At 40.1% G+C, this 25,595-nt stretch overlaps 1 protein-coding gene across 2 annotated transcripts; it reads left to right on the top strand.

Moving 5' to 3' along the window:
* Positions 1-771: 771 nt before the first annotated feature.
* LOC5508316 (centrosomal protein of 131 kDa) lies at positions 772-25,595 on the top strand. 2 transcript variants are annotated; one of them, XM_048719671.1, is made up of 30 exons: positions 772-1,276; positions 2,547-2,628; positions 2,885-3,020; positions 3,507-3,564; positions 4,152-4,437; positions 5,147-5,406; positions 6,151-6,297; positions 6,467-6,655; positions 8,085-8,173; positions 8,733-8,866; positions 9,476-9,504; positions 10,072-10,124; positions 10,286-10,321; positions 10,602-10,668; positions 11,046-11,116; positions 11,484-11,607; positions 12,153-12,385; positions 14,105-14,201; positions 14,466-14,555; positions 15,207-15,334; positions 16,392-16,539; positions 17,097-17,174; positions 17,870-17,944; positions 19,007-19,069; positions 19,474-19,559; positions 20,104-20,188; positions 21,810-21,964; positions 23,338-23,466; positions 23,911-23,971; positions 24,687-25,595. In XM_048719671.1, exons 1-30 carry the CDS (start codon positions 1,142-1,144, stop codon positions 24,753-24,755), a joined length of 3,393 nt encoding a protein of 1,130 aa, XP_048575628.1. In that variant the 5' UTR covers positions 772-1,141; the 3' UTR covers positions 24,756-25,595. The 2 variants fall into 2 exon arrangements, with proteins under 2 accessions (XP_048575628.1, XP_048575627.1); XM_048719670.1 differs by having other exon boundaries at positions 773-1,276; positions 8,082-8,173.

The raw sequence follows: 25,595 nt of genomic DNA, 5'->3' as shown, positions 1-25,595 counted from the left end.
TTATCCCCTCTATATTAGCTGTAGGATTTATGATCACAGTTTTACCCTGTTAAATCCTTTGCATTTGACTACGAAATTTAATTAATTTAATTCTTTCTTCAGCCTTTGTATAATTATGTGGTTATTTATTGTTAGTAGAGTTAGAGCAATTCTTTGCTTTATAGCAGGGTTAGCTAACAGGTAGGCTAACTAATAGGCTTCTGCTTATATCTTAGTATATTTCCTGTTGTCATAAGAGCCGAGTAAGCTGAGCTAATTTTTAAATGTTTGTTATACTTCACACATTCCATATAAATTACTGTTTTCAAAAGAGCCTGGTCATCCTTTGGCAATAAACGTGTCCAGTATTTTATGCTTCTGAACGATAAGTCAATTTGGATAAAAATTAATGGTTTTGCGCTGAAATCCCAAGTCCCCTTAACTCGGGGCAGATTCGTTGTGTAGCCATTTAGCTTGTGGAGTACGTGCGCACAGGGGGTTGAACTCAGCACACAGTGTAACCAAACTGGAGTTTCATACACCAGAGGGGTAAGCTTTGAAAGAGGCTAGATAGTATAGAGAACTTCTGTTCTCAACGAGTTACCGAATCCAAGTGATCCTTGCTAAGCGGTCACGTTATAATATGTGACCGAGCCTTGTAATTTGGTAGGAATATGACGTCGCTGCGGTAAGAATTGGTAGGATTCCTACTGCCCATATATGGGCACCGGAAGAGAAGAAATATTTTTATAGGTTGCTGGTGGGTACGCTAATACATATTATAATATAAATTCTCTCCCCCTCCCCCTACCCCGGGCATCTTTCCTCTCCCTTCCCCATGCGCAGGGCATAATCCACAATGGCGGCCGTGATATGCGAACTCCGTGTTATCGGGCGGCGCAATTTTTAACACAAACTGTATGCTTGGGGTACCTGTGGGGTGATACCCAGAATGCATATGTTGCGGACTTGCTTGGTAGCCGCGCTCCGTTCCCTAGTAATGGCGTCCAAATCGAAAATGGCGCCAGAAGCAACACAACATATTTCTTTAAAACACAAGTAAAAAAATAACACTTCAACCTGTCAGTTGAATGCGTCCGATAAAGTTCATGTTGTACCCTATCGTTGGTTGACGTGCTCTTGCTAGTGAGCAATTTTAAGTATGAACTCCAAAAACTTGGCGGCCAGTTTCGGTTCTGGTAGAAATTCGTCGTCGAAAACGCGACCGAACACAGCGAAAGGCAGCCGAAGTACTGCAAGCACAGGGAGATATTCATCTCGCTCCGACAAGAGTGTGGTAAGAGATACAATCTTTATTTCCTCTTGGGGTAATAGTTAATGTTTTGATATGACGGCAGTAATATTTTTGTTACTCTGCCTATAGGTGGCCAGTTGCATGTAGACGGTTTAAAAATTAAACCCTTTAGCTTTTTTCATATAGGTTTGTCATGGTTATTAGTCAAATAATCAAAGCGTTAAAAAAAAAACAGGAAAAAGTTATTCAGGCTGTTGTTGTCATTACTAAATATAGAAATGACAAGGCGTTTTATATTAAAAAAAACCCAGAAGTTACCATTCGATGATTATAGTATTAAAATCGATATCAATCAATCTTAATCAATTCAATTTATCGACTAATATAACAAATCTATAATCAATCGATTATGAAGGTTTGTGACCTTCATTGATTTAATTACTTTTCAATAGATGATTACCAGGTATCAATTCAATTCAATTTAAAGCAATTAAGAATTCATAACCACCTTGTATATATTTTCCACACTGATTAAACCAAGTCAAGACAATCCCCAGCATGCATAATGTGAAAATGTAATCAATAACAACAGTAATAGATAGCATCGATTGATAAAAAATTGTGTGACCTTGATAAATATAAATCAATGTCAATTAGCTAATTTGTTCGATTGATTTCGAGTGATTGTTTGATTTTCCTATTATCAATTTTATTGTTTGCCACACACTTGTTATTGTTTTCATATATTATTGGAAGGCACATAATGTGTTAGAACCTTGAAATAACCATCTAAAAACAAAGCTGAATTTTTTATACATATACCAAATTAAAGCGAAAGTATTACATTGGCTTTCCCAAATCAACCGATGGGAATGGATGCTTTTTCACACTTGGCACTTTGCTAGGATGACAAAATGGCGACTGTGAGGCTGTTTAAATTTAATTATGCTATTCATGCTGCTTTTGAGTGTTGCTTGGATTTATAGTTGGTGCAAGTTACCCTATGTCTAAGAGTACAGATTTTTTTATGCCAAATTTGATACTCTAGGAAAAGAGTACTATATAGTCTGCTCTGTACTATTACAGATAACCACTACAAACAGGAAAACAATAATTACTGTAACTACGAAATAAAAATGTACTGCTTAAAAGCGAAATATTACTTCCCCCAAAAAAATTCCTGGTCTTAATTCAAAATATTTTGCATCCATTCTGTAAACACAACTTTATTTATGATATAAGAACAATCACTGCACACGACCAGATTTATCCTTATAATACTAATTTTAGTTCTTATAATATTTTTATTTAGGAATCAGATATGTCAGATTTGCTTTCCATCACTGGAACACCAACAGCGAAGCAGCCAAAAACAGTAGCTCATCCTAGAACAGGTATGTGGTGTGATGTGCAAAAAAAACATCCAACAGGTCGAATAACATTGTGAAAATCCACTTATATGAGTACAATACATGAGCACCTATGGCACAAACTAAATTAATCACCCCTCTTCAAATAAGCCCCACACTCCCCAAAAATATAAAAAATACTATATGGCCGACTGCATGGGTTTTTTAGTTGTTGCTGGAAAAATCCTCACATTTTGTTTCGATTGATTTGATCTGAGTATTCTTTGATTATTCTTGCCAGGGAGTAGCAGTAGTCAATGGAGACCAGAGAAGAAGGTGCAGCATGACATATCGGATGGTGAGAGTGACAGGACAAGCGGTAGTGGTGGAGCGCGCAGGAAAGCTCCCAACAAGTTAGACCAGGGAGGCAATCTGAGGTACTTGGTGGCTTGAAAAGCCATATTGTTTGCCACACACTTGTTATTGTTTTCATTTATTATTGGAAGGCACATAATGTGTTAGAACCCTGAAATAACCATCTAAAAACAAAGCTGAATACTTTATACATATACCAAATCAAATCGAAAGTATTACATTGGCTTTCCCAAATCAACCGATGGGAATGGATGCTTTTTCACACTTGGCACTTTGCTAGGATGACAAAATGGCGACTGTGAGGCTGTTTAAATTTAATTATGCTATACATGCTGCTTTTGAGTGTTGCTTGGATTTATAGTTGGCGCAAGTTACCCTATGTCCAAGAGTACAGATTTTTTTACTCCAAATTTTTCACAGTTCGTCTCACAAGCCGACTCCAGATCCTTGATACTGAGCCACTGTCCCAAAAAAATTTGCATTTTATCCCCTCTTAACCAGGATTTTTACCTGAATTTTTCCAGAATAATTATATTTGTTTTCATTAGAAACCAAAGCAAGAAATCAAAAAGTCAAGGAAAGAAGCCATTAGCAGCAGATTTTAAGGTGAGAATAGTGTAAGATGAAAATGTTCTATAAAATATCTACGTACAGTACAGTACGTAGATGTTGTACACTTTTTCAGACAAGATGGACATAATAAACTATAACGTGCATGTTTAATTTCACAAGTACAGTAACAGTTCAGTACTTGTTTTACAAATTAGTATTTGTAAAATGTAGAAGGTAGAGTTTGCTTTTGTTGGTTATCACCATTTTGCCACAGTTGTTAGATGTTGCTTGCTAGAGATGGGGGGGGTACTAGCTCTTTATGGGTGCCCTCTGTCTTTGAGAAATAAATGCTTTTGAGTTGTGAAGGGGCTGCTAGTTAGAAGCAGGGTACAAATTTCAAAGTTCAAAATTCGGCTTTTAATAAAAAAGAATGACAGTTTTCTATTTACTTTGTTCAAATGCAGTATCGCTCCTTATTTAATAACTATCTCTTATTTTCTGTGACCAGCAAAATATGAAATGAAATGAAATATGAAAACCAGATAAAAAAATTGTACACAAATATTATGGAACCTTCCAACTCAACCTTTAACTTATCCCCTTATTCATTATACTAATATATTATTTCTTTTTGCTGAAAGATCAACAGCCCTGATAGACAGAGCTCATCAAAACCTACAGAAACAATCAATGATGCAGAGGAAGACTGGTGGCCAGGATCTAGCATTAATGCCCAGGTCCCTCCCTTACTTGAGCTCAGATCCCTGTCAGAAGAGGAAGAGCATAAGCCTTGGTGGCATGGGAACAAGTCCCAGGGCCCTGAAGAGGATCAGGCCATGGTTAACAGTGAGTTCAAGCTGTGGACTGGGAAAAGCAATGACAGCGACCCATTGGTTGATGCTATTAATGAAATGCTTCAGTCACCAGGTTTGTTTTTGCTTAATTTGTTTTTGTTTACACCTATTTCAAAAAAGTTTGACTATAAGAGAATGGAAAATAGAACAAAGTTTGGCCAATAATAATGTTTTCTTGTATAAAAAAATGCGTTCATTCCTACAGTACAAGGGCCTCGCTACAAACCTAATTTAGCCTCACTGAATATCATTAACAGATACAAGACTTGTTTTCCCTAACCATAATTTTCCATTTTCTTATAGTCAACCTTAATGGAAATAGGTGTTTTTGTTTTTGTTTTGGTGCATAATACGAGTCGAAGTGTTCATTTTAATCAGCTAATTCAAGCATGGAACCTACAGATACTTTTATAGAATATTGTTTATAAGGTATCCATGTTATCCATATTGCATCCTTTTTGAAAATAGACCCTATTATTAGACCCTAGTATTTTTCCCATCATGTGAATTGACACACCAGTAGGGGTAGCGATGGGTAAATCCAAGACTTGCCAAGGCGCTGAGACCCTTGTTTTAGAATCCAAGCCCTAGACTTTGTCAAATTTCAGAATCCAAGCCCCCAAGTTTTTCCGGCCTCTGACAAGATGAATCATCACGAGATGAATCATCTTGTCAGCCAGAATCTAAATAGAATCAGTATTGATTCTACCAGGAAAGTCTTGTCTACCAATTAAATAAACTCTTGTAGTCATCTGCATACTTTAAATCCCCTATTTTTTCAGGTGATGGGAGCAGAAAAAGCTCAGCCAAGTCAAATGACAGCGCGGCCAAGAACAGCCCAGTGCCAAAGCTCTTTCTTGGTAATGGCTCAGATGATGACATCATTTCAAGAGATTCCAGAGAAACACAGGCTGCCATTACCATACAGCGGTGGGTGAGAGGGTGGCGGGTGCGGAGATGGATAGGGCAGGGTGCCTTAAAGCATCTGCTTGGACAGAAGAAGAAAGAAGTTCTTGGAAATCTGGCAAAATCTAAGACACAGGTAATTAAGTCCTACCTCAATCATTATTCACCCATATTATTTGATGTTCTTGGAAATCTGTCAAATTCCGAGGCACAGGTAATAACAGATTTAGCTGAATCATTAGACCCAATATTTTTTGTTCTTGGAAATCAGTCAAATTCAGAGACACAGGTAATTACAGATCTGGCTGAATCATTAGGCCCAATATTTGTTGTTCTTGGAAATTTGGCAAATGGTATTTTTGGATCTGGCAAATTCCAAGGAACAGTTGCATTTGTCACCAAGTTGCAAGGGTCTTATGTAGTTGCTGTAAATCTGTAGCGCACACATACACAGATTCCGAGATTAGCTTTACAATTGACTTGGTGCATCTTTACATGTTTTACTGCTTATTTTCTCATTAAATTGGCAAAATTTCCTCCAATGTGCTTGGAAATATACAATGTATTATAACATAATCAGTGATATTCTAATCTGGCATTTAAAAACAATCTATTAAAAAAAGAAAGTTCTATCCGTTTCTAACTTGAGCCGTTACATAGCTTTTTTATTGACTGTGCTTCAGGAAAGGACTTGAGCGCTTAGCTTGTAATGGGCAAAAGTGGTATGAGTTTTATATAGACCTTTAGAATAGACCCATCATAAGTGATATTTCCAAGATTACTAAGATAGCTGCAGAGCATCAATCCTTGAGTAAAAAAAAATAATTGCAATGAGCACAAGGTTGAGAGGCTCTGACCGATTTCCCTGTGGTATTTTAAGGAGGACCTTGAGGAAATGAGACAAGCAGAGAAAGTAAAAAGAAGAGAGGAAAAGGCACGACTTGCTCGTCAGGCTGCTATCGAGGAGCTACAGAAAAAGAGAGAAGAGAAGAAGCAAGAAAACCAGCGCAAAGCTGAGGATGAAATGGTAAAATGGAGTACAATGAATTCCAAAATATTTAACTTACATTTGATCCAGCTACAGTACTCTCATTACACTTAATAAAGAGCTTGTGGAAATATTATGTTTTGCGATCAAGTGGTAGTCTGAAATGGGTCAATTATGACATTCACTAAGTCTTGCATTGTATTTATAGAAATTCCTACAAGCTAGTGGCAAGGTTTCAAAGAAGAAGAGCAACAGTAGACCTAAATCTGCCAAACCAGCAAGGCCAGTAAGCTCTTTAAGACTAAATAATGAGGCGGCAAGTGCCAGCAAGGGGCCATCCCCATCACTACCTGGGTCCAGCCGAAGTACCGAAAGGAAAGTTGACGAGTTATTCCAGGTATATAGTACTTGAGCTCGATTTATGGATGGGGCAAAAATATTTTATGAATCAGTGACATTCTTTGCCAGGCTTTTGCTTGATTTTAGGTGCTTGTTTTAGCTGATTCTCTCAGTATATGAACCTTCTCCTAAAGTCCAGAAATATTTAAACATAATATTTTATACCTCCATAAGCAGCCTCCTATATAGAGCGTCCTCCTCTATAAAGCAGCCACATCATTGTTGCATAATCACCCTCTAAATGGTATTCCGTCAAGTGTCCATTCTGTTTTCACTCATGACATATTCACCCCCTCAGCAATTATCCATCAAGTGTCCATTCTGTTTTCACTCATGACATATTCACCCCCTCAGCAATTATCCAACAAGTGTCCATTCTGTTTTTACTCATGGCATATTCACCCCCTCAGCAATTATCCATCAAGTGTCCATTCTGTTTTCACTCATGACATATTCACCCCCTCAGCAATTATGCAACAAGTGTCCATTCTGTTTTTACTCGTTGCATATTCACCCCCTTAGCAATTATCCATCAAGTGTCCATTCTGTTTTTACTCATGACATATTCACCCTCTCAGCAATTATCCAACAAGTGTCCATTCTGTTTTTACTCATGACATATTCACCCCCTCAGCAATTAACCATCAAGTGTCCATTCTGTTTTTACTCATGACATATTCACCCCCTCAGCAATTAACCATCAAGTGTCCATTCTGTTTTTACTCATGACATATTCACCCCCTCAGCAATTATCCAACAAGTGTCCATTCTGTTTTTACTCATGGCATATTCACCCCCTCAGCAATTATCCATCAAGTGTCCATTCTGTTTTCACTCATGACATATTCACCCCCTTAGCAATTATCCATGAAGTGTCTATTCTGTTTTCACTCATGACATATTCACCCCTTCAGCAATTAACCATCAAGTGTCCATTCTGTTTCTACTCATGACATATTCACCCCCTCAGCAATTATCCAACAAGTGTCCATTCTGTTTTTACTCATGGCATATTCACCCCCTCAGCAATTATCCATCAAGTGTCCATTCTGTTTTTACTCGTTGCATATTCACCCCCTCAGCAATTATCCATCAAGTGTCCATTCTGTTTTCGCTCATGGCATATTCACCCCCTCAGCAATTATCCATCAAGTATCAATTCTGTTTTCACTCATGGCATATTCATCCCCTCAGCAATTATCCATCAAGTGTCCATTTACATTCTGTTTTCACTCATGGCATATTCATCCCTTCAGCAATTATCCATCAAGTGTCCATTCTGTTTTCACTCATGGCATATTCACCCCCTCAGCAATTATCCATCATATATCAATTCTTTTTTCACTCATGGCATATTCACCCCCTCATTAATTATCCATCAAGTGCCCATTCTGTTTTCACTCATGACATAGTCATCCCTTCAGCAGGAATCCAGAGCATCTCAGGCTGTCAAGAGTGTGAGCTTTGATGATGAGCACCCCCTTCCCTCCGACAGGACGGAAAGCACCTCCAAAAAGTGAGATCACTGCTGTGTGCAGTAAAGATTCTTTGCAAGTTTATAAAAATGTTCTGAGATATATGGTAGAAGCAAACAATATCAGAGGGACAAAATTTTGGGGGAGGGACTTGGAAATGAGGGCAGTAGTGTTCGTTATCCATGCTTAGCATGTAAAAAGTGTTTTTTTTCTGCCACTGGATGCCCAATCCTAATTATGAGCAAAAACTTTTCTGCTTGAAATATGTGTGGCAATTCGAAGTCAGAAAAGGGGATGTCGTATGAAAGTCTAGCCTGACTTTTTTGAATTAAATAACAATTGCAGCAGAATTTTAAAATATGTTGGTTCAATATTAAGAATCATACATGCCCTTGAAAATCTTTATGAGATAAATCAACACAAGGTAGAGGTGTTATGTTGCAGTAGACACCTTTTTTGAAACAGAGTAGTTTCACGGCTACGCAAATTAACTAATTTTTTTACAAGTTGTCTGTAGTATTTTTTCGTCATATCAAGCTGTTAAAGCCCTGGGTTTTTTTCCTGACTTTTTGAGAGACCTCAGACTCTTTTCTGTTTCAGTGCCGGGAGTGACGTCAATAGTAAGACCACATTTGATGACCTTCTCAACTCATTGAAGCAACTGGAGCAGGAACCAGAGGAGCTGCTATCTCCTGGAATACCTGCAGCAAGTGATCATAAACTCAACTCCTGGCGTGAGTAATATGCTACACACTATTGCTGGATGTTAGGCAACTGCCCATTAGCAACTATCCTAAATCATTAGGTTGCCTGATAACTAACGTTGTCTACTGACTATCATTATGGTACAGTTTTCTGGTGATTTTAATTTTTCAAGGGGAAAGCACATCCAACCAACCTACTGATCTATTTCCCACAGAAACCCGATGTTAATCTGCTATTAACATTGCACAAAACGATAGCCATAAGGCAACAGTATCAGTGACCCTTGTAATGAAAAATGGACAAAATAAATATTTTTTGTCAGTATACAGTCAAGCTGAAAACACTAGTTTACTAGACAAGCTCTATGAACCCCTCCTCCATCTCTTTTTACCCTCCCCCTCCCCTCTAGAGCCAAACTTTTCAAATGAGCTCCCTCTCTCCATTAAGCCACCCTCATCACCCACTCTTAAAGTCAGTGGCAAAGCATGCTAGTACACTATCCTCCAATGGCCTGGCTCTGAACTCTGAGAATTTGTTTTCACTTGTTTTTGCATTTTAAGCTAACATTATGGTGGTGAACTTGATGCTGACAACGATTTTCTACAAGGAAATTTACTATTGTGTAATTCCTTTCACAGTAGATGAAATTGACAAAGACAACGAAAAGGTACCGTATGTGTCATGGTAAAACAATGGACACTTTTGCGACTTACAGAAAAACAAAGTAAAATGCTATGCTATCTTAACCTTTAATATTAATTCATGACAAAAATACCATGTATGACTAAAATGCAATGCTTGCATGGTACCAACACTTAGGTTTTAGGTAACAACTGTCTCATTACACCTATTTCCAAACATGAAATTTGGCTTCAGAAATCTGGAAAACAAAACTTCTTGGCTATGCCTGTTCCTTTTACTGTCAAGGCCGTAGCAGAGGGTGGGGCACTGGGATCATGTGCCCCTCCCGCCCCCAATATTTAAAAAAAAATTATAATGGAATGACCAGTAGGGGTGTGGCTGTTCCCCCATATTTTCTTAATGTTTCTTTATTATGCCCCACCCCCAATATTTCGAGGCCTGCTACGGCTCTTATTATTGTGTTATTGTTATTTTTGTTTTTTTCTATGAAATTATGGAGGTTTGTTTCTTGTTCCTGCTCTTTCTGTGACCATCAACAAAGACAACTGGATGGTTGTTTGGTATCTAATAATTTCTAATCTTCACTTGCCAGCCTTATCTGTCAGTTGCAAACGTGGACAGTCACAACCACCATAAAGTCCAAAGGTAATTAATGCAGCTTCAATCACCTTGTCAAATAATCTATGGGACCTTAATGATGCTGCAGTACACGTCTGCGAAGCAGAACTTAGAGTTGTAAAGCCTTGTACAAACAATGCTGGTACTGAGACTAGTGCCTCGATTGACAATTATGTGACTTATTGTAGTGATTCAAGTACAGCATTGTCAGCTGAAAAACTCAGGTAAGTAATTTAGTTACTAGGCTTATGTAATCTTTGACATTTTGACATTAATGTTAAGAGAGTATTAATATGAACTTTGAGTAGCCCATGGCCAAAAATCGAGTACCAAAATGATCCCCATGATCTTATATGGATTTAGGGTATATCGTTGGATATAGGTAAACATATCAATGTATCTTTAACTTTAATTTTCTTGCGAACCCTTTGCTTGCTTTTTCCTCTTTATTTGATGTTAATTCAGCTTATTTGGGACATTTTTCTGTCACGTCTTATTTGATAGGAATATTATCCACTTTCTGGATGAAGTAGAGAAAGCAGAAGAAGACGTGAGGAGTGAGATCACTCAGGTAAAGTCCAATTCTATGCTTGTCATGTAGATGTGACTTATGAGTCCAATTCTATGCTTGTCATGAATGATATATGACTCCAGTGGATTTTCCGTTCGCTCTGTCAATGAATTTTTTAGTTGTATGTACTGCTAATTGAGAATGTGAGGCAGAGATGTATCAGACACTATACAGAAACATTAAGAAAATATTGGGGAACAGCCACGCCCTACTGATCATGTCCATATAATGTTTGGAAATATCTGGGGATGGGGCACGTGCCCCTAGAGCCCCACCCCCTACTTCGGCCCTGTTTCATCTTGGTAGCAGGATAGCATTTTGTACATGTCGATTTGGTTACCCATGAATGTGTTTGTTTTGAAAATGCTTCCTTCAAGGTGCGTGAAGAAGCCATCTCGAGGGGTCTTCCTTCACCAAGTGCATCAACATCCATTACCTTTGACAAAGAGTAAGTTTGACCTACACTGCTTGTGCCTTAAAGAGTAATAGTTATTTAATTTTTTTGCTGTTGAGTAAATGTTTCAATAAGCAGAAGGAGAAAGGAGATGGAAAAGACAGTTTGAAAAGACAAATGCATCATCTGATGTCAATGACAACCTACGGACATTACGCAAAAACCTACGGACATTACACAGCAACCTTTGATCATTACGCAGCAGCCTACGAACATTACCCCATAACCTTCGAACATTGCTTCATAACCTTCAAACATTACATAATAATCTAAGAACATTGCACAGCAACCTACAAACATTATGCCCGAACAAAATAAATCCTCTGCCATTACTTGTAATCACCTTTGTGTTTGCGTGTAGGAAGGAGCGCGCTGCACTAGAAGAAGCATCGCATGCCGCCACTGACGTCACAAATGCCATGATGGCTGTCAAGATCGAGCTTGAGGAGAAGAAACGAACCAACGAGCTGCTGCAAAGAGCTCTGGTAAAAACAGTGGTGACAGACCACATCTACCAGTTCATTTGTCATATGTTTTATTCGTTTTATTCGTGGTCCTACGCCCTCATTGTGGCACAACCACTTACCCCTTATCATAGTTAAATAAATGGACTTTAGTTGTAACACTTAACTATCAGAAAAGATCGTTTACACATGGCCAATACATAAATTTAATCATATTTAGGTGATCTTGAAAAGCATTGAGAGGTATCAAGTCTTTTCGCTGACAAACTAGTTCGTCAACAACATGTTTGCCAGAAGCCGGTCTCTTTACTTTCTACAATTTAGCATAAGTATTTGTTGTTTAGATAAAAATGATGTTGGTGACTCCTGTAATAAACACAGAATTAATCCCTGAAATATATAGACTAGGGATTTCGTTGTTATTTCTGCTTGATTTCAGTATCAGTACAGGCATTGAGATGTATACCCTTATACCACAAGACCCCTCTTTGCATTGAGTCTGGCCATTTATTGCAGTGTTGCATTAATATCATACATGTTCTCTTCCTTCCCGTGTTGCTTTATAGAACCAGCAGCGTGAGTTTACTTTGAGGCAAGCAAAAGAGATGGAGAAAGATGCCAAGCAGAGACTCACTATCCAGAAACAAGAGTATGAAGCAGCGATACAGCGTCACCTCTCCTTTATCGACCAGCTTATCGACGACAAAAAGACCCTGGGGGAGAGGTGTGAGGAGCTGGTGAAGAAACTGAAAGACATTGATAAGAAATACAGCGACAAGATTAAACTTATGGAGGAAAAGTAAGAAATAATTTAGAATACCACTATTGTTGGAAAAGAGGTAGAGGACCCCGTCCATCCCTTTGATGGTTTCAATAGCTTTTTACAGCTTAGGGTGTTTTGACTTACCCTGGGCATAGCTTTCATTGTGTTATGACCACCTAAACATTTGCTCTTGTAATCCTGCCGAACTATACTCAGTGCTGCAATGGTTTGCACTTCTAATTCGTTCTTAGTTTAAATGGTTGTTAAAGCCATTGAGGGGATTCAGAAATCTTTACTAATTTCGACTTGATACATCGTAGGTGATTTGTTGAATTCTCAAAAGCACATGAATGTATTAAAACTATCCATACTTTTGGTCCTCTAGTTGATAATTAAATAATTATGGTATAACTAGAAAGACTACAGGCAAGCTGTAGAATAACTAGATGGTCTGTGTATAGGCGTGGTGTAGACAAGGTATGAATCAACACAAGGTTGAAAAGGTATGTTAAACGCAAGCTGTAGAAAAACTAGATGGTCTGCATAGGCGTGGTGTAGACAAGGTATGAATCAACACAAGGTTGAAAAGGTATGTTAAACGCAAGCTGTAGAATAACTAGATGGTCTGTGTATAGGCGTGGTGTAGACAAGGTATGAATCAACACAAGGTTGAAAAGGTATGTTAAACGCAAGCTGTAGAAAAACTAGATGGTCTGCGTATAGGCGTGGTGTAGACAAGGTATGAATCAACACAAGGTTGAAAAGGTATGTAAACGCGAGCTGTAGAAAAACTAGATGGTTTGCGTAGGCGTGGTGTAGACAAGGTATGAATCAACACAAGGTTGAAAAGGTATGTTAAACGCAAGCTGTAGAAAAACTAGATGGTTTGCGTAGGCGGGGTGTAGACAAGGTATGAATCAACACAAGGTTGAAAAGGTATGTTAAACGCAAGCTGTAGAAAAACTAGATGGTCTGCGTAGGCATGGTGTAGACAAGCTATGAATCAACAAGGTTGAAAAAGTATGATGAACGCCTTAGTGAAACTACTTTACTTTACATTCAACGTTCAACACAATTTTTCAAACTTGTGTTGATTTAGCTTTGATAAAATCTTTGTTCTTCTGCCCCAATTCCCAAGTACACTACAATGGCCATCTAGTCCAGGGGCAGATCTAGGAGGGGGCCGAGGGGCCCCGCCCCCCTATTTTATGACGTTTGGCTTAAAAATAAAAAAATATATACGGAAATATACTGAAGAACAATAAGTCAGGCCCCCCTTTCTTGAAACTTTTGCTTTGGCCCCCCTTTTTTAAACTTTGGATCTGCCCCTTTTGCTTTGCCCCCCCCCTTTTTTAAACTTTGGATCTGCCCCTTTTGCTTTGCCCCCCCCCCCCCCCTTTTTAAACTTTGGGTCCGCCCCTGTAGCCCAGTCATTAGAGAGCTTAAGCAAGTCAACAGGAACAGCACCAAACGTTGACGTCCGTGACAGGAAATATCGAACAGCATTTTCCCTATTTTTACGTTCTACGCGCGCGGTCACGGACGTCAACACCATTTTTCAGCAATTGGTGAGCACGCGAGCCGTTTTTGATGCCGTTCGTATTGACTTGCTTAAGCTCTCTATTATTTGCCAAGTCAGGGCTTAAAAGGTGATGCTACTTTTGTTGTTCCCTCTAAGCACTATTGCAGAGTTGCACATCAGGAAAGAATCCATACATCAAAAAGACTGGACCTACCTATGATTTGTTTTAACAGTCATCAAGTCGAGATAAAAAAGCAAAAAGAGGTCATTCTAGCAGCTGAAAAACTGAGAAGAGAAAAGTGGATAACTGAGAAAACTCAACAGATCAAGGTTTGTAAAGACACAGGATGTATAAAAAGATAGAACCAGGCTAAAAAAATGTACCCCCGGGTTCTGTGATGTTTGTGTATTGTCTTCAGAGAGCAGGTATCTAGTATATCCCGTTTGTTGAGGTTTTTACCAGTAGTGAACTGGTGCAATTGCCACTTAAATTTCTTTACTTCCTAGTTGTCAATTTGGGTTCGCCGGCATGTGACAGATAAACCATGCTCTTGTAAGTTACAGCTTATCCAATCAGTCATTCTTATGTTACAGGAGGTAACTGTCAAAGGACTTGAGCCAGATATTCAGAAGCTCATCGCAAAGCACAAGGCTGAAGTGAAGAAAATCAAGTCAGTGCAGCAGGTGGGTGGCCTAGATTATTAGTTACTTTCAGCAAATCAAGCTAGTACACTAAGTGAAATTAGTGAGTCAGTGCTCAGGCTGACCTAGATTGTTGGTTTTCCTGTGGTAAATCAAGGCAGTGCTCTGAGTGACCTAGATTATTGGTTTCCCTTTGTTGTATCAAGCCAATTCACTGAGTGACCTAGATAATTGGTTTCCCTTTGTTGAATGAAGCCAATGCACTGAGTGACCTAGATTATTGGTTTCCCTTTGTTGAATCAAGCCAATGCATTGAGTAACATAGATTATTGGTTTCCCTGTGGTAAATCAAATCAGTAAACTGAGTGACCTAGATTACTGGTTTTACTGTGGTAAATCAAACTAGTGCACTGTGTAACCTATATTTTTTGGTTTCCCTGTGGTCAATCAAGCTAGTGCACTGTGTGACCCATATTATTTGGTTTCCCTGTGGTAAATCCAACCAGTGCACTAAGTAACCTAGATTATTTGTTTCCTGTGGTAAATCAAGCCAGTGCACTGAATGGCCTAGATTATTAGTAACCCTGTTGTTAATGGAGCCAATACACTGTGTTGGCGACCTAGATAACTGGTTACCCTGTGGCAGTGTAATTATGTTAGTATCTAATCTTGTGTTCCGTGTTTTCCCTAAAGGCTGAGCTGCTGGAGTCGGATGAGCGTGCTGGCAGGAGATATATCCAACAAATCGAGGAGCTCAGGGACCAGCTTGAACGAGAGAAGGAGATGGCCTGCACACGGGAAAGAGAACTAGCCCAGCAAAGGTTAGTATGTGGTCTATCAATTCATTGTTCAGTTTAATGAGGTAAGGCATGAGTTTTGTGCTTGCTATGTGCGGTCAATCCACTTGGCGCCCTTCCTATCAACGTTTTTGTATAATGATTCTATGCTGAGTTAGCTAAACTGTTTAACAATGTTTTTGTGTATGGTGATTGCCTTCGGGAAGTTTGGGGTGTATGCTTTTCTCCAGTCACCACACAATAGATGGTGTATTGTGTTGCCCGGTATAACAAGGTCTTTGGGGTAGGATAGTGTTTGTGTTGCCCGGTATAACAAGGTGATTGGGGTAGGATGGTGTAGTGTGTTGACCCCTATAACAAGGTGTTTGGGATCGGATGGTGTAGAGTGTTGACCCCTATAACAAGGTGTTTGGGATAGGATGGTGTATTATGTTGCCCGGTATAACGAGGTGTTTTGAAGTAGGATGGTGTTTGGTGTCGTCCGGTATAATAAGGTGTTTTTGGGTAGGATGGTGTATTGTGATGCCCTCTATAACAAACTGTTTTGGGTAGGATGGTGTATTGTGTTGCCCAGTATAACGAGGTGTTTTGAAGTAGGATGGTGTATTGTGATGCCCTCTATAACAAACTGTTTTGGGTAGGATGGTGTATTGTGTTGCCCAGTATAACGAGGTGTTTTGAAGTAGGATGGTGTTTGGTGTTGTCCGGTATAACAAACTGTTTTGGATAGGATGGTGTAGAGTGTTGCCCGGTATAACGAGGTGTTTTGAAGTAGGATGGTGTTTGGTGTCGTCCGGTATAATTAGGTGTTTTTGGATAGGATGGTGTATTGTGATGCCCTCTATAACAAACTGTTTTGGGTAGTATGGTGTATTGTGTTGCCCGGTATAACGAGGTGTTTAGAAGTAGTATGGTGTATTGTGTTGCCCGGTATAACGAGGTGTTTTGGTAGGATGGTGTATTGTGTTGCCCGGTATAACGAGGTGTTTTGGTAGTATGGTGTATTGTGTTGCCCGGTATAACGAGGTGTTTTGGTAGGATGGTGTATTGTGTTGCCCGGTATAACGAGGTGTTTTGGTAGGATGGAGAAGCAGATGGAGCAAGAAGAGCAAGCATACCAGCAGCAAAGGCGCCGACTATACTCTGAAGTCCAGGAAGAAAAGGAACGCATCGCGCTGCAGGCACAACGGCAGCGACAGGAGCTGGACGACGCCAGGAGAGCACTAGAGGTAAGAAGTAATAAGGGACGCATCTTACTGCAGCCAAAACGGAAGCAATATGGTTATGACCGGAGTTGATATTGGTTCGAATCCCGGCTCTAAACTGTGGGTCTTTTCCAAGTTTATATTTTTTATTTGAAGCCCCAACTGCCTAACAAATGCTCATCACTGTCCCTTCCCAACATGATTTCCGAGCATACGCAAAACCGACTAGATTTCTAACAGAAAAGGAGTGGAGTTTTCTAGAGCCTTCCATTTATCATAGTTCATTATTCAGGGGCGTAGCCAGGATTTTTAACAGGAGGGAGGGGGGGCCAAAAAAGGCCCATATAAGACATTTTTCCTGTATTTTAAGTAATGTCTCATACATTTACTGTATTTTTAGCTGCTGGAGGGGGGGGGGGGGGGGCTCCCCCTGTCTACGCCTCTGCTGTTACACTAATAGCCTTGACTAAAAACAGTAAGGGGGTGGATAAACTTAACCAGCTGACTTGAGACATTCTCCAAAGGAAGAGTTAAATAGCTGTCGAGAATCTGGGTTGGCTGATTCTTTCCCTCATTTGTAGGAATCGCACAAGAAGACAGTCACAGAGAGTCAGGCGTCCCACCAGAAATCTCTGGAAGATATCGAGAGAAGACACCAGGTGCGGTGACCAGTCAAACGCTTGTCATTATCAGCGTCATAATCATCAGCAGGAAGATTATTATCGGAATTATCGACGACCTTGTTTTCTCTAAAATTGTCACCATCATCTTTACCACCACTACCATCATCATCACCATCATCATTATCTTCACCATTAACAATTTATTAACAACTTGTTAACAACAATCTTCACCATTAACAAATTAACAACAAGATGGCTGTCATAATTATCGTAGCCATCTTCATCTCATATTCATCACCATCATAAGTTTCGCCATGGCTGTCATAATTATCGTAGCCATCTTCATCTCATATTCATCACCATTATCAGTTTCGCCATGGCTGTCATATTTATTGTAGCCATCTTCATTATCATATTCATCACCATCATCAGTTTCGCCATGGCTGTCATATTTATCGTAGCCATCTTTATCATCATATTCATCACCATCACCAGTTTCGCCATGGCTGCCATATTCATCGTAGCTATCTTCATGATCATATTTATCACCATTATCAGTTTTGCCATGGCTGTCATATTTATTGTAGCCATCTTCATTATCATATTCATCACGATCATCAGTTTCACCATGGCTGTCATATTTATCGTAGCCATCCTCATCATTGACATCAATAACCAAAACTGCAACCATCGCCATAATCATTATGATAATCGCGATCTTTCTATTTCAGCTTGAGATGAATGAACTTAAGGAAAGGCTAGAAGTCGAAAAGCAAGCATGGATCGAGAACTACATGAAAAAGCAGGTAAAAGAAACAGCAACAACAACAAGAAAGATCTGAATCGCCACAAGTTCCCAACAGCGCAAAATGGGACCTATTGTTTTCTGTATTGATGTTACAAAGTGGCACTTACTAACTGTATCCTGTCGTGGTACGATACTGTATTGATGTTACAAAATGGCACTTACTAACTGTATCCTGTCGTGGTACGATACTGTATTGATGTTACAAAGTGGCACTTACTAACTGTATCCTGTCGTGGTACGATACTGTATTGATGTTACAAAGTGGCACTTACTAACTATATCCTGTCGTGGTACGATACTGTATTGATGTTACAAAATGGCACTTACTAACTGTATCCTGTCGTGGTACGATACTGTATTGATGTTACAAAGTGGCACTTACTAACTGTATCCTGTCGTGGTACGATACTGTATTGATGTTACAAAGTGGCACTTACTAACTGTATCCTGTCGTGGTACGATACTGTATTGATGTTACAAAGTGGCACTTACTAACTGTATTCTGTCGTGGTACGATACTGTATTGATGTTACAAAGTGGCACTTACTAACTGTATTCTGTCGTGGTACGATACTGTATTGATGTTACAAAGTGGCACTTACTAACTGTATTCTGTCGTGGTACGATACTGTATTGATGTTACAAAATGGCACTTACTAACTGTATCCTGTCGTGGTACGATACTGTATTGATGTTACAAAGTGGCACTTACTAACAGTATCCTGTCGTGGTACGATACTGTATTGATGTTACAAAGTGGCACTTACTAACTATATCCTGTCGTGGTACGATACTGTATTGATGTTACAAAATGGCACTTACTAACTGTATCCTGTCGTGGTACGATACTGTATTGATGTTACAAAGTGGCACTTACTAACTATATCCTGTCGTGGTACGATACTGTATTGATTGTACAAAGTAGCACTTACTAACTATATCCTGTCGTGGTACGATACTGTATTGATGTTACAAAGTGGCACTTACTAACTGTATTCTGTCGTGGTACGATACTGTATTGATGTTACAAATTGCCACAAAATGTGTTCTCTCGTTGTAGGATACTGTGTTGATGGCCAAGGAGAGGGAGTTGAAGGAGGGAGTCCGTGAAGCGAGAGACAGGGTAGGGCCACTAACTCTGTCTTCACCTATCTTTGACGAGTCCTATCGTACCTGTTTCACTTGTCGCTTCTTAGTAAGCCTCCGTCAGCCACCACGTTGTCATTGTTTTAATCCCTTAATGGAAAAAACGATTATATTGAAAAATCTTGAAATGACCATCTGAAAACAAAGTTTTATACTTTACTTATTTAAATAAAAAATATTCACAATACAACTTTGTCAGAACAGTCGGTCATCTGGTATTTTCCAAGAATACTAGAGAATTTTCCTAGAACACTAAGGAAGGTTTGGTCAACCGAGCCTAGCGGTGCCAGCGTTGTTCGCGTATGTTAGCGCTGCTCGGTAAAGACTTAAGTCTCATGTTAGCGCTGTTCGGTAAAGACTTAAGTCTCATGTTTTTAACAGGAGATTGAGATGGTGATCAATCGCTTAGAAGACGAAGCCGCCGCGAGTCGGGAGGAGTGTGAGCGAGCTGCTGAGAACAGAATCAAGTACGTTGTAACTATTCCATCATGAAAACGCTGATTAAAGTAGGCGCATATGCGTGCTTAGGCAAAACAACAAATTGGCAGTATTACAAGGGAAACAAGGAGGGAAATTTGTGCAAGGAAATAAAAAAGCATCCGCGGAACAGCGAGCAAAATGGCACCTGTATAAAGATTCAAGAAAGCAACGTGAGGAAAACAATGCTATTGTGGACATAAATACATTTCTAGGTGGGAACGAAAATATGAAGAAATGACTGAAAAGTTTATCCGTTATTGCGGTCTCTCGGTATCCGTTATAGCGAGAGTTGTCTACATTGAATTTGTATTTTGTAATCTAATTGTAGAGATTTGAATTAATAAGTTTAAAAGGATGACTGATCCGTTTGTTCACGAAGGGCCATACTAAAGATATGCAGTATTTTTTGGATATGAAAGCCTCCATTTGAAGAGGCTGATTTAGCCGGGACTAGTGTCTTTTGACTCTTTTTCAACCCTATCCAGGCGCTTAACAGGTGTTAAACACTCACTACCATGCCGTCTCTTACAGACGTGTTCGAGACAAGTATGAGTCCGAGATCCGTGAGCTGGAGAGATCCGAGAGCAACATGCAGCAGCGCTACAACGAGATGAAGGTAGACGACAAACAAGTAGTATAGTACGGACCGTATTACCGCCTTTCTCGTGTGGGTGTCCTGGGGGTATAACGAGATGAAGGTAGACGACATACAAGTAGTGTAAAACGGACCGTATTACCGCCTTTCTCGTGTGGGTGTCCTGGGGGTACAACGAGATGAAGGAAGACGACGTACAAGTAGTGTAAAACGGACCGTATTACCGCCTTTCTCGTGTGGGTGTCCTGGGGGTATAACGAGATGAAGGTAGACGACATACAAGTAGTGTAAAACGGACCGTATTACCGCCTTTCTCGTGTGGGTGTCCTGGGGGTATAACGAGATGAAGGTAGACGACATACAAGTAGTGTAAAACGGACCGTATTACCGCCTTTCTCGTGTGGGTGTCCTGGGGGTATAACGAGATGAAGGTAGACGACATACAAGTAGTGTAAAACGGACCGTATTACCGCCTTTCTCGTGTGGGTGTCCTGGGGGTACAACGAGATGAAGGTAGACGACATACAAGTAGTGTAAAACGGACCGTATTACCGCCTTTCTCGTGTGGGTGTCCTGGGGGTATAACGAGATGAAGGTAGACGACATACAAGTAGTGTAAAACGGACCGTATAACCGCCTTTCTCGTGTGGGTGTCCTGGGGGTACAACGAGATGAAGGTAGACGACATACAAGTAGTGTAAAACGGACCTTATTACCGCCTTTCTCGTGTGGGTGTCCTGGGGGTATAACGAGATGAAGGTAGACGACATACAAGTAGTGTAAAACGGACCGTATTACCGCCTTTCTCGTGTGGGTGTCCTGGGGGTATAACGAGATGAAGGTAGACGACATACAAGTAGTGTAAAACGGACCGTATTACCGCCTTTCTCGTGTGGGTGTCCTGGGGGTATAACGAGATGAAGGTAGACGACATACAAGTAGTGTAAAACGGACCGTATTACCGCCTTTCTCGTGTGGGTGTCCTGGGGGTATAACGAGATGAAGGTAGACGACATACAAGTAGTGTAAAACGGACCGTATTACCGCCTTTCTCGTGTGGGTGTCCTGGGGGTACAACGAGATGAAGGTGGACGCTATACCTTATATGATCTAATTATCGCCCGGAGCGTCTATTAAATTTCGATGATCCGAGAGGGGGCGTTCAAATTATAAAAATATAACAAACCCAAGTAAAGTGGGGTTCTAGTCTCGGGATCACGTTGAATTAAAGTCTCAAGCACGTTTCACCAAGTAGAAGCCAAACTTAGATTAATTAAATTTGATTTATATTACCGAAATTCCTATGTCGTTTGTTTTTAAGCTGGGAGGGAGGGTAGGGGGCGTTTATTTCAAACTTGTAAGCTTGGGGGGGTGTTCTTTAGATAGGGGGCGTTTATTAGTTCATTTACGGTACAAGTAATAAAGTACGGACCGTATTCTGTGGGGGTGTGGTAGGGCTAAAACGAGGTTAACGCTATACAAGTAGTATAGTACGGTTTGCATTTGCCCCCATTTTGTGTGGGTGTGGAAGGGGTACAACGATAAGAAGGTAGATGCTATACGAATAATATAGTACGGACCGCATTAGCGCCAGTTTTGTGTGGTTGTTAATGGTAATGGTAAAAGTACTGTATTATTCCAGGAGCGCCTGACGGAGGTGGAGGGCGAGTTGTCTCGGCAGCGCAGTCTCCTCAGACATAAGGATACTCAGCAGCAAGACTCAGAGCAGACGCTCACCAGGCTGCAGGAGGAGCGGGGCAAAGTGGCGGACATCATACGCCAAGAGTTCGCCGACAGGTAACTAAAACTTTAGAACGCTCAAATTCACCCAGCAATCCACTCGCACAAACAGTAAAATTTTGTAGTTACGACCTAAAATCAAAAATAAAACTTACGAACAGACTTTGTCTACAGGTAACGTGAAAAAATATTAACCTGTTATGTACTCGAAACTTTCAAAAAAGCTAATAAAATAAGTGTACGCCCTAATTTACCCAGAAATCCACTCGCACAAGCAGTAATATTTTGTAACGCGCAAAAATATAAACCTGTTATGTACTCGAAACAAGGTTATGCCCAAATGCATCCAGCAAGCCACTCGCACAAGCAGTAAAAAAAAATTACAAGCTAAAATGCCAAATAAAACTTACAGACAACCTGTCGTTAGGTAACGCTCGGAAATATTAAAAGCTGCTACGTACTCAATACTTTAAATGCACAGAAAATATAATCAAGGATTCTCCGGCAGTTTTCTCGCACGACCCTTTTAAATGCCTAAGCGATGCTACACACTAAATTCTGAGTTTTAGGCTTATCGAGGCTGGACTATATGTTTTTACTGTGTTTCTTGCCAGGCTGGTTTCTGAGGGTTAGGCTTAACCAGGCTGGACTATATGTTTTTATTGTGCCTCTTGCCGGGCTGGTTTCTGAGGGTTAGGCTTAACCAGGCTGGACTATATGTTTTTACTGTGTTTCTTGCCAGGCTGGTTTCTGAGGGTTAGGCTTATCGAGGCTGGACTATACTTTTTACTGTGTTTCTTGCCAGGCTGGTTTCTGAGGGTTAGGCTTAACCAGGCTGGACTATATGTTTTATTGTGTTTCTTGCCAGGCTGGTTTCTGAGGGTTAGGCTTAACCAGGCTGGACTATATTTTTTACTGTGTTTCTTGCCGGGCTGGTTTCTGATGGTTAGGCTTATCGAGGCTGGACTATATGTTTTATTGTGTTTCTTGCCAGGCTGGTTTCTGAGGGTTAGGCTTATCGAGGCTGGACTATATGTTTTATTGTGTTTCTTGCCAGGCTGGTTTCTGATGGTTAGGCTTAACCAGGCTGGACTATATTTTTTACTGTGTTTCTTGCCAGGCTGGTTTCTGAGGGTTAGAGTTATCGAGGCTGGACTATATTTTTACTGTGTTTCTTGCCAGGCTGTTTCTGAGGGTTAGAGTTATCGAGGCTGGACTATATTTTTACTGTGTTTCTTGCCAGGCTGGTTTCTGAGGGTTAGGCTTATCGAGGCTGGACTATATGTTTTATTGTGTTTCTTGCCATGCTGGTTACTGAGGGTTAGGCTTATCGAGGCTGGACTATATTTTTTACTGTGTTTCTTGCCAGGCTGTTTCTGAGGGTTAGATTTATCGAGGGTAGACTATATATTTTTATTGTCTCTTGTCAGGCTGGTTACCACAGATGAAGATAACAAGCGATTGAAGACAGAGCTAAGCGAGATGAGGGCGCGACACCGACTGGAACTCGAGCGGATAACTCGCGAGAAAGAGGAGGAAATGGAGCAAGTGCACACAAGGTGAGTGAAGAACTTTTAAGAGATACAACAACAAAGCAGTACACAAGTAGAGAACTTAAACAGCCTCTGTCACCCGCCATTTTGTCATCCTAGCAAAGTACCAAGTGTGAGAAAGCATCCATTTCCATCGGAGGATTTGTGGAAGCCAATGCGATATTTTCGATTGAATTTGGTAAATAAAGTATCAGACCTTATTTTTAGATGGTGTCTTCGAGATTTTAGTACATTATGTAACTTCCAATATTAAATCAAAACAATAACAAAGGTGTGACTGACAAGGGCTCTTTAAGCAACGACGCAAAGCAACACACAAGGTACGTAGAGAACCTCAACATCGACAGAGCAGCATACAAGGAGAGTAGAAAATTTAAGCAACGACGACGTAGCAAGTGTACACAAATGCAGAAAGGGCTAAAAACTATGTTTGAAATGTCTATGTTTAAGGGTCAAACAAGCGATTTCCAAGAAAGAGGAAACGATGAAGGTTTTACGAGAACAACAACAGGTAATACGTCGCTCCCATTGGTTGATTAGCGGCAGTTCACCAAGACTTGAAATTTCAGATATTTTCGCCATACTCTAGTGTGTACAGAAGCATCTTGCTGACAGGATAAATCTAATGTCCATAAAATACAGTGTAACCCCACTTTTACATTTTCTCTAAATCTTAACCCGCTTAATCAGGACATCCTGTTCATAAGAACCGAAAGTGCCCTTCTTAACAGGGTTCTCCTTTACTAAATTTCTCGCATTGGCCAACTTCTTCTAGTTGCCTAGGCAACCACGATGTCGCACTGCGTATGTCACTTGCGCGTAACTTTTCCCGCCTAAAAGTGTAAAGTTCCCGGATTTAGATTTGCTTAGTCTATATACATTTTTTTTTTATTAGAACGTCTAATTTTCAGTTAAGGCTGGGTAATTATTATTTTTGGAGCATTTTAAAGCTGAAAATATTCTTAACGATGTTCTTATGTTTTAGTGTACAGTATATAAAAATATAATACCCAATGAACATATACACAAGTGATTAATAGGACCAATATTTAATGTTGTTATTGTGAATACTATTTTATTCTGTATTAACGAATCAGACTAACAAAACAATATTTGGCCGCTATGTCAGCCTCGGCATGTTCTTAAAAATTTGTGAAATCTCAGGCTGGACGTTCTTATAAAAGAGGTTCTTAAAGAAAGAGTGTAACTCAACTCTGTTCTTACAGGCTGCGATGAAACGAGCAGACCATCTCGAGATGTTACTACAGCAACAGAGAAAAAAGCTGCTACCTTGAACGATGTGTTAATTACAGTGTACACATTCTATGCATTGTACGCAAATTCCAGGGTGTCACTACATTCAGGAGTAAGACACATGGCCAATTCCGGACAGTGAGATAATTGGAAAGCGGCAACTTTCCGATGTTATAGCGTAGAAACTCTATAAGCCCTGCCCCCTGTGCTAAAATTTTCAAATAAGCCCCATCTCCACCAACAGGGTGGTAGAGGGATATGGATCACGTTTCACGGACCGAGCAAAATGGCTTTTTCACGTTTCAAGGACCGAGAAATGGCCTTTTAAATCGTCAAATCACGTTTCACGGACGTCGAAATGGACGATTTCCCGTTTCTCGACAGTGAAAAATGGCCAAATCTCGTTTCACGGAAATACTAAGCCTCACAACCTTTCCAAGCACGAAAAAAAAATTGTAATGCTTTTCCAAGAGTGCAAGTCATTCTTGTTGATTTGAAAGACCACCAGATGTCATGGTAAATGTTGTGACAAAGGTTGAAATTAGCTGGTTTCAAAAACGGGGAAATAAGATTTTGCAAATCAAGGTCTTTCTTGAGGGCTTCTTTGACAAACAGGGCGTCCTGTCTGTCCAAGAAAGAGTGGGGCCTGGGTAAGAGAAAAATTTATTTTGTCCCCCTTCCGGTTCAAATCGCCACAGGAACCCCAATTCATAAAACTACCGAAAAAAAAACACCCTTGAGATGCCTGCGGAGGAAGCTAGCTGTAATCCTCTTTAGTTAGAGTAACCACTAGTAGAAAAGTCCACACTTATAGAAAATAATATTTTGAGTGCAGTTATATTTTAATTGGTGTAAATTTTATTAAACCCATTCCATCTTTA

The sequence above is a fragment of the Nematostella vectensis genome, chromosome 12, assembly GCF_932526225.1.
Source record: "Nematostella vectensis chromosome 12, jaNemVect1.1, whole genome shotgun sequence".
Lineage (NCBI taxonomy): Eukaryota > Metazoa > Cnidaria > Anthozoa > Actiniaria > Edwardsiidae > Nematostella > Nematostella vectensis.
Note: the sequence above shows the minus strand (reverse complement) of the source record. Positions and strands in the feature narration are given on the sequence as shown.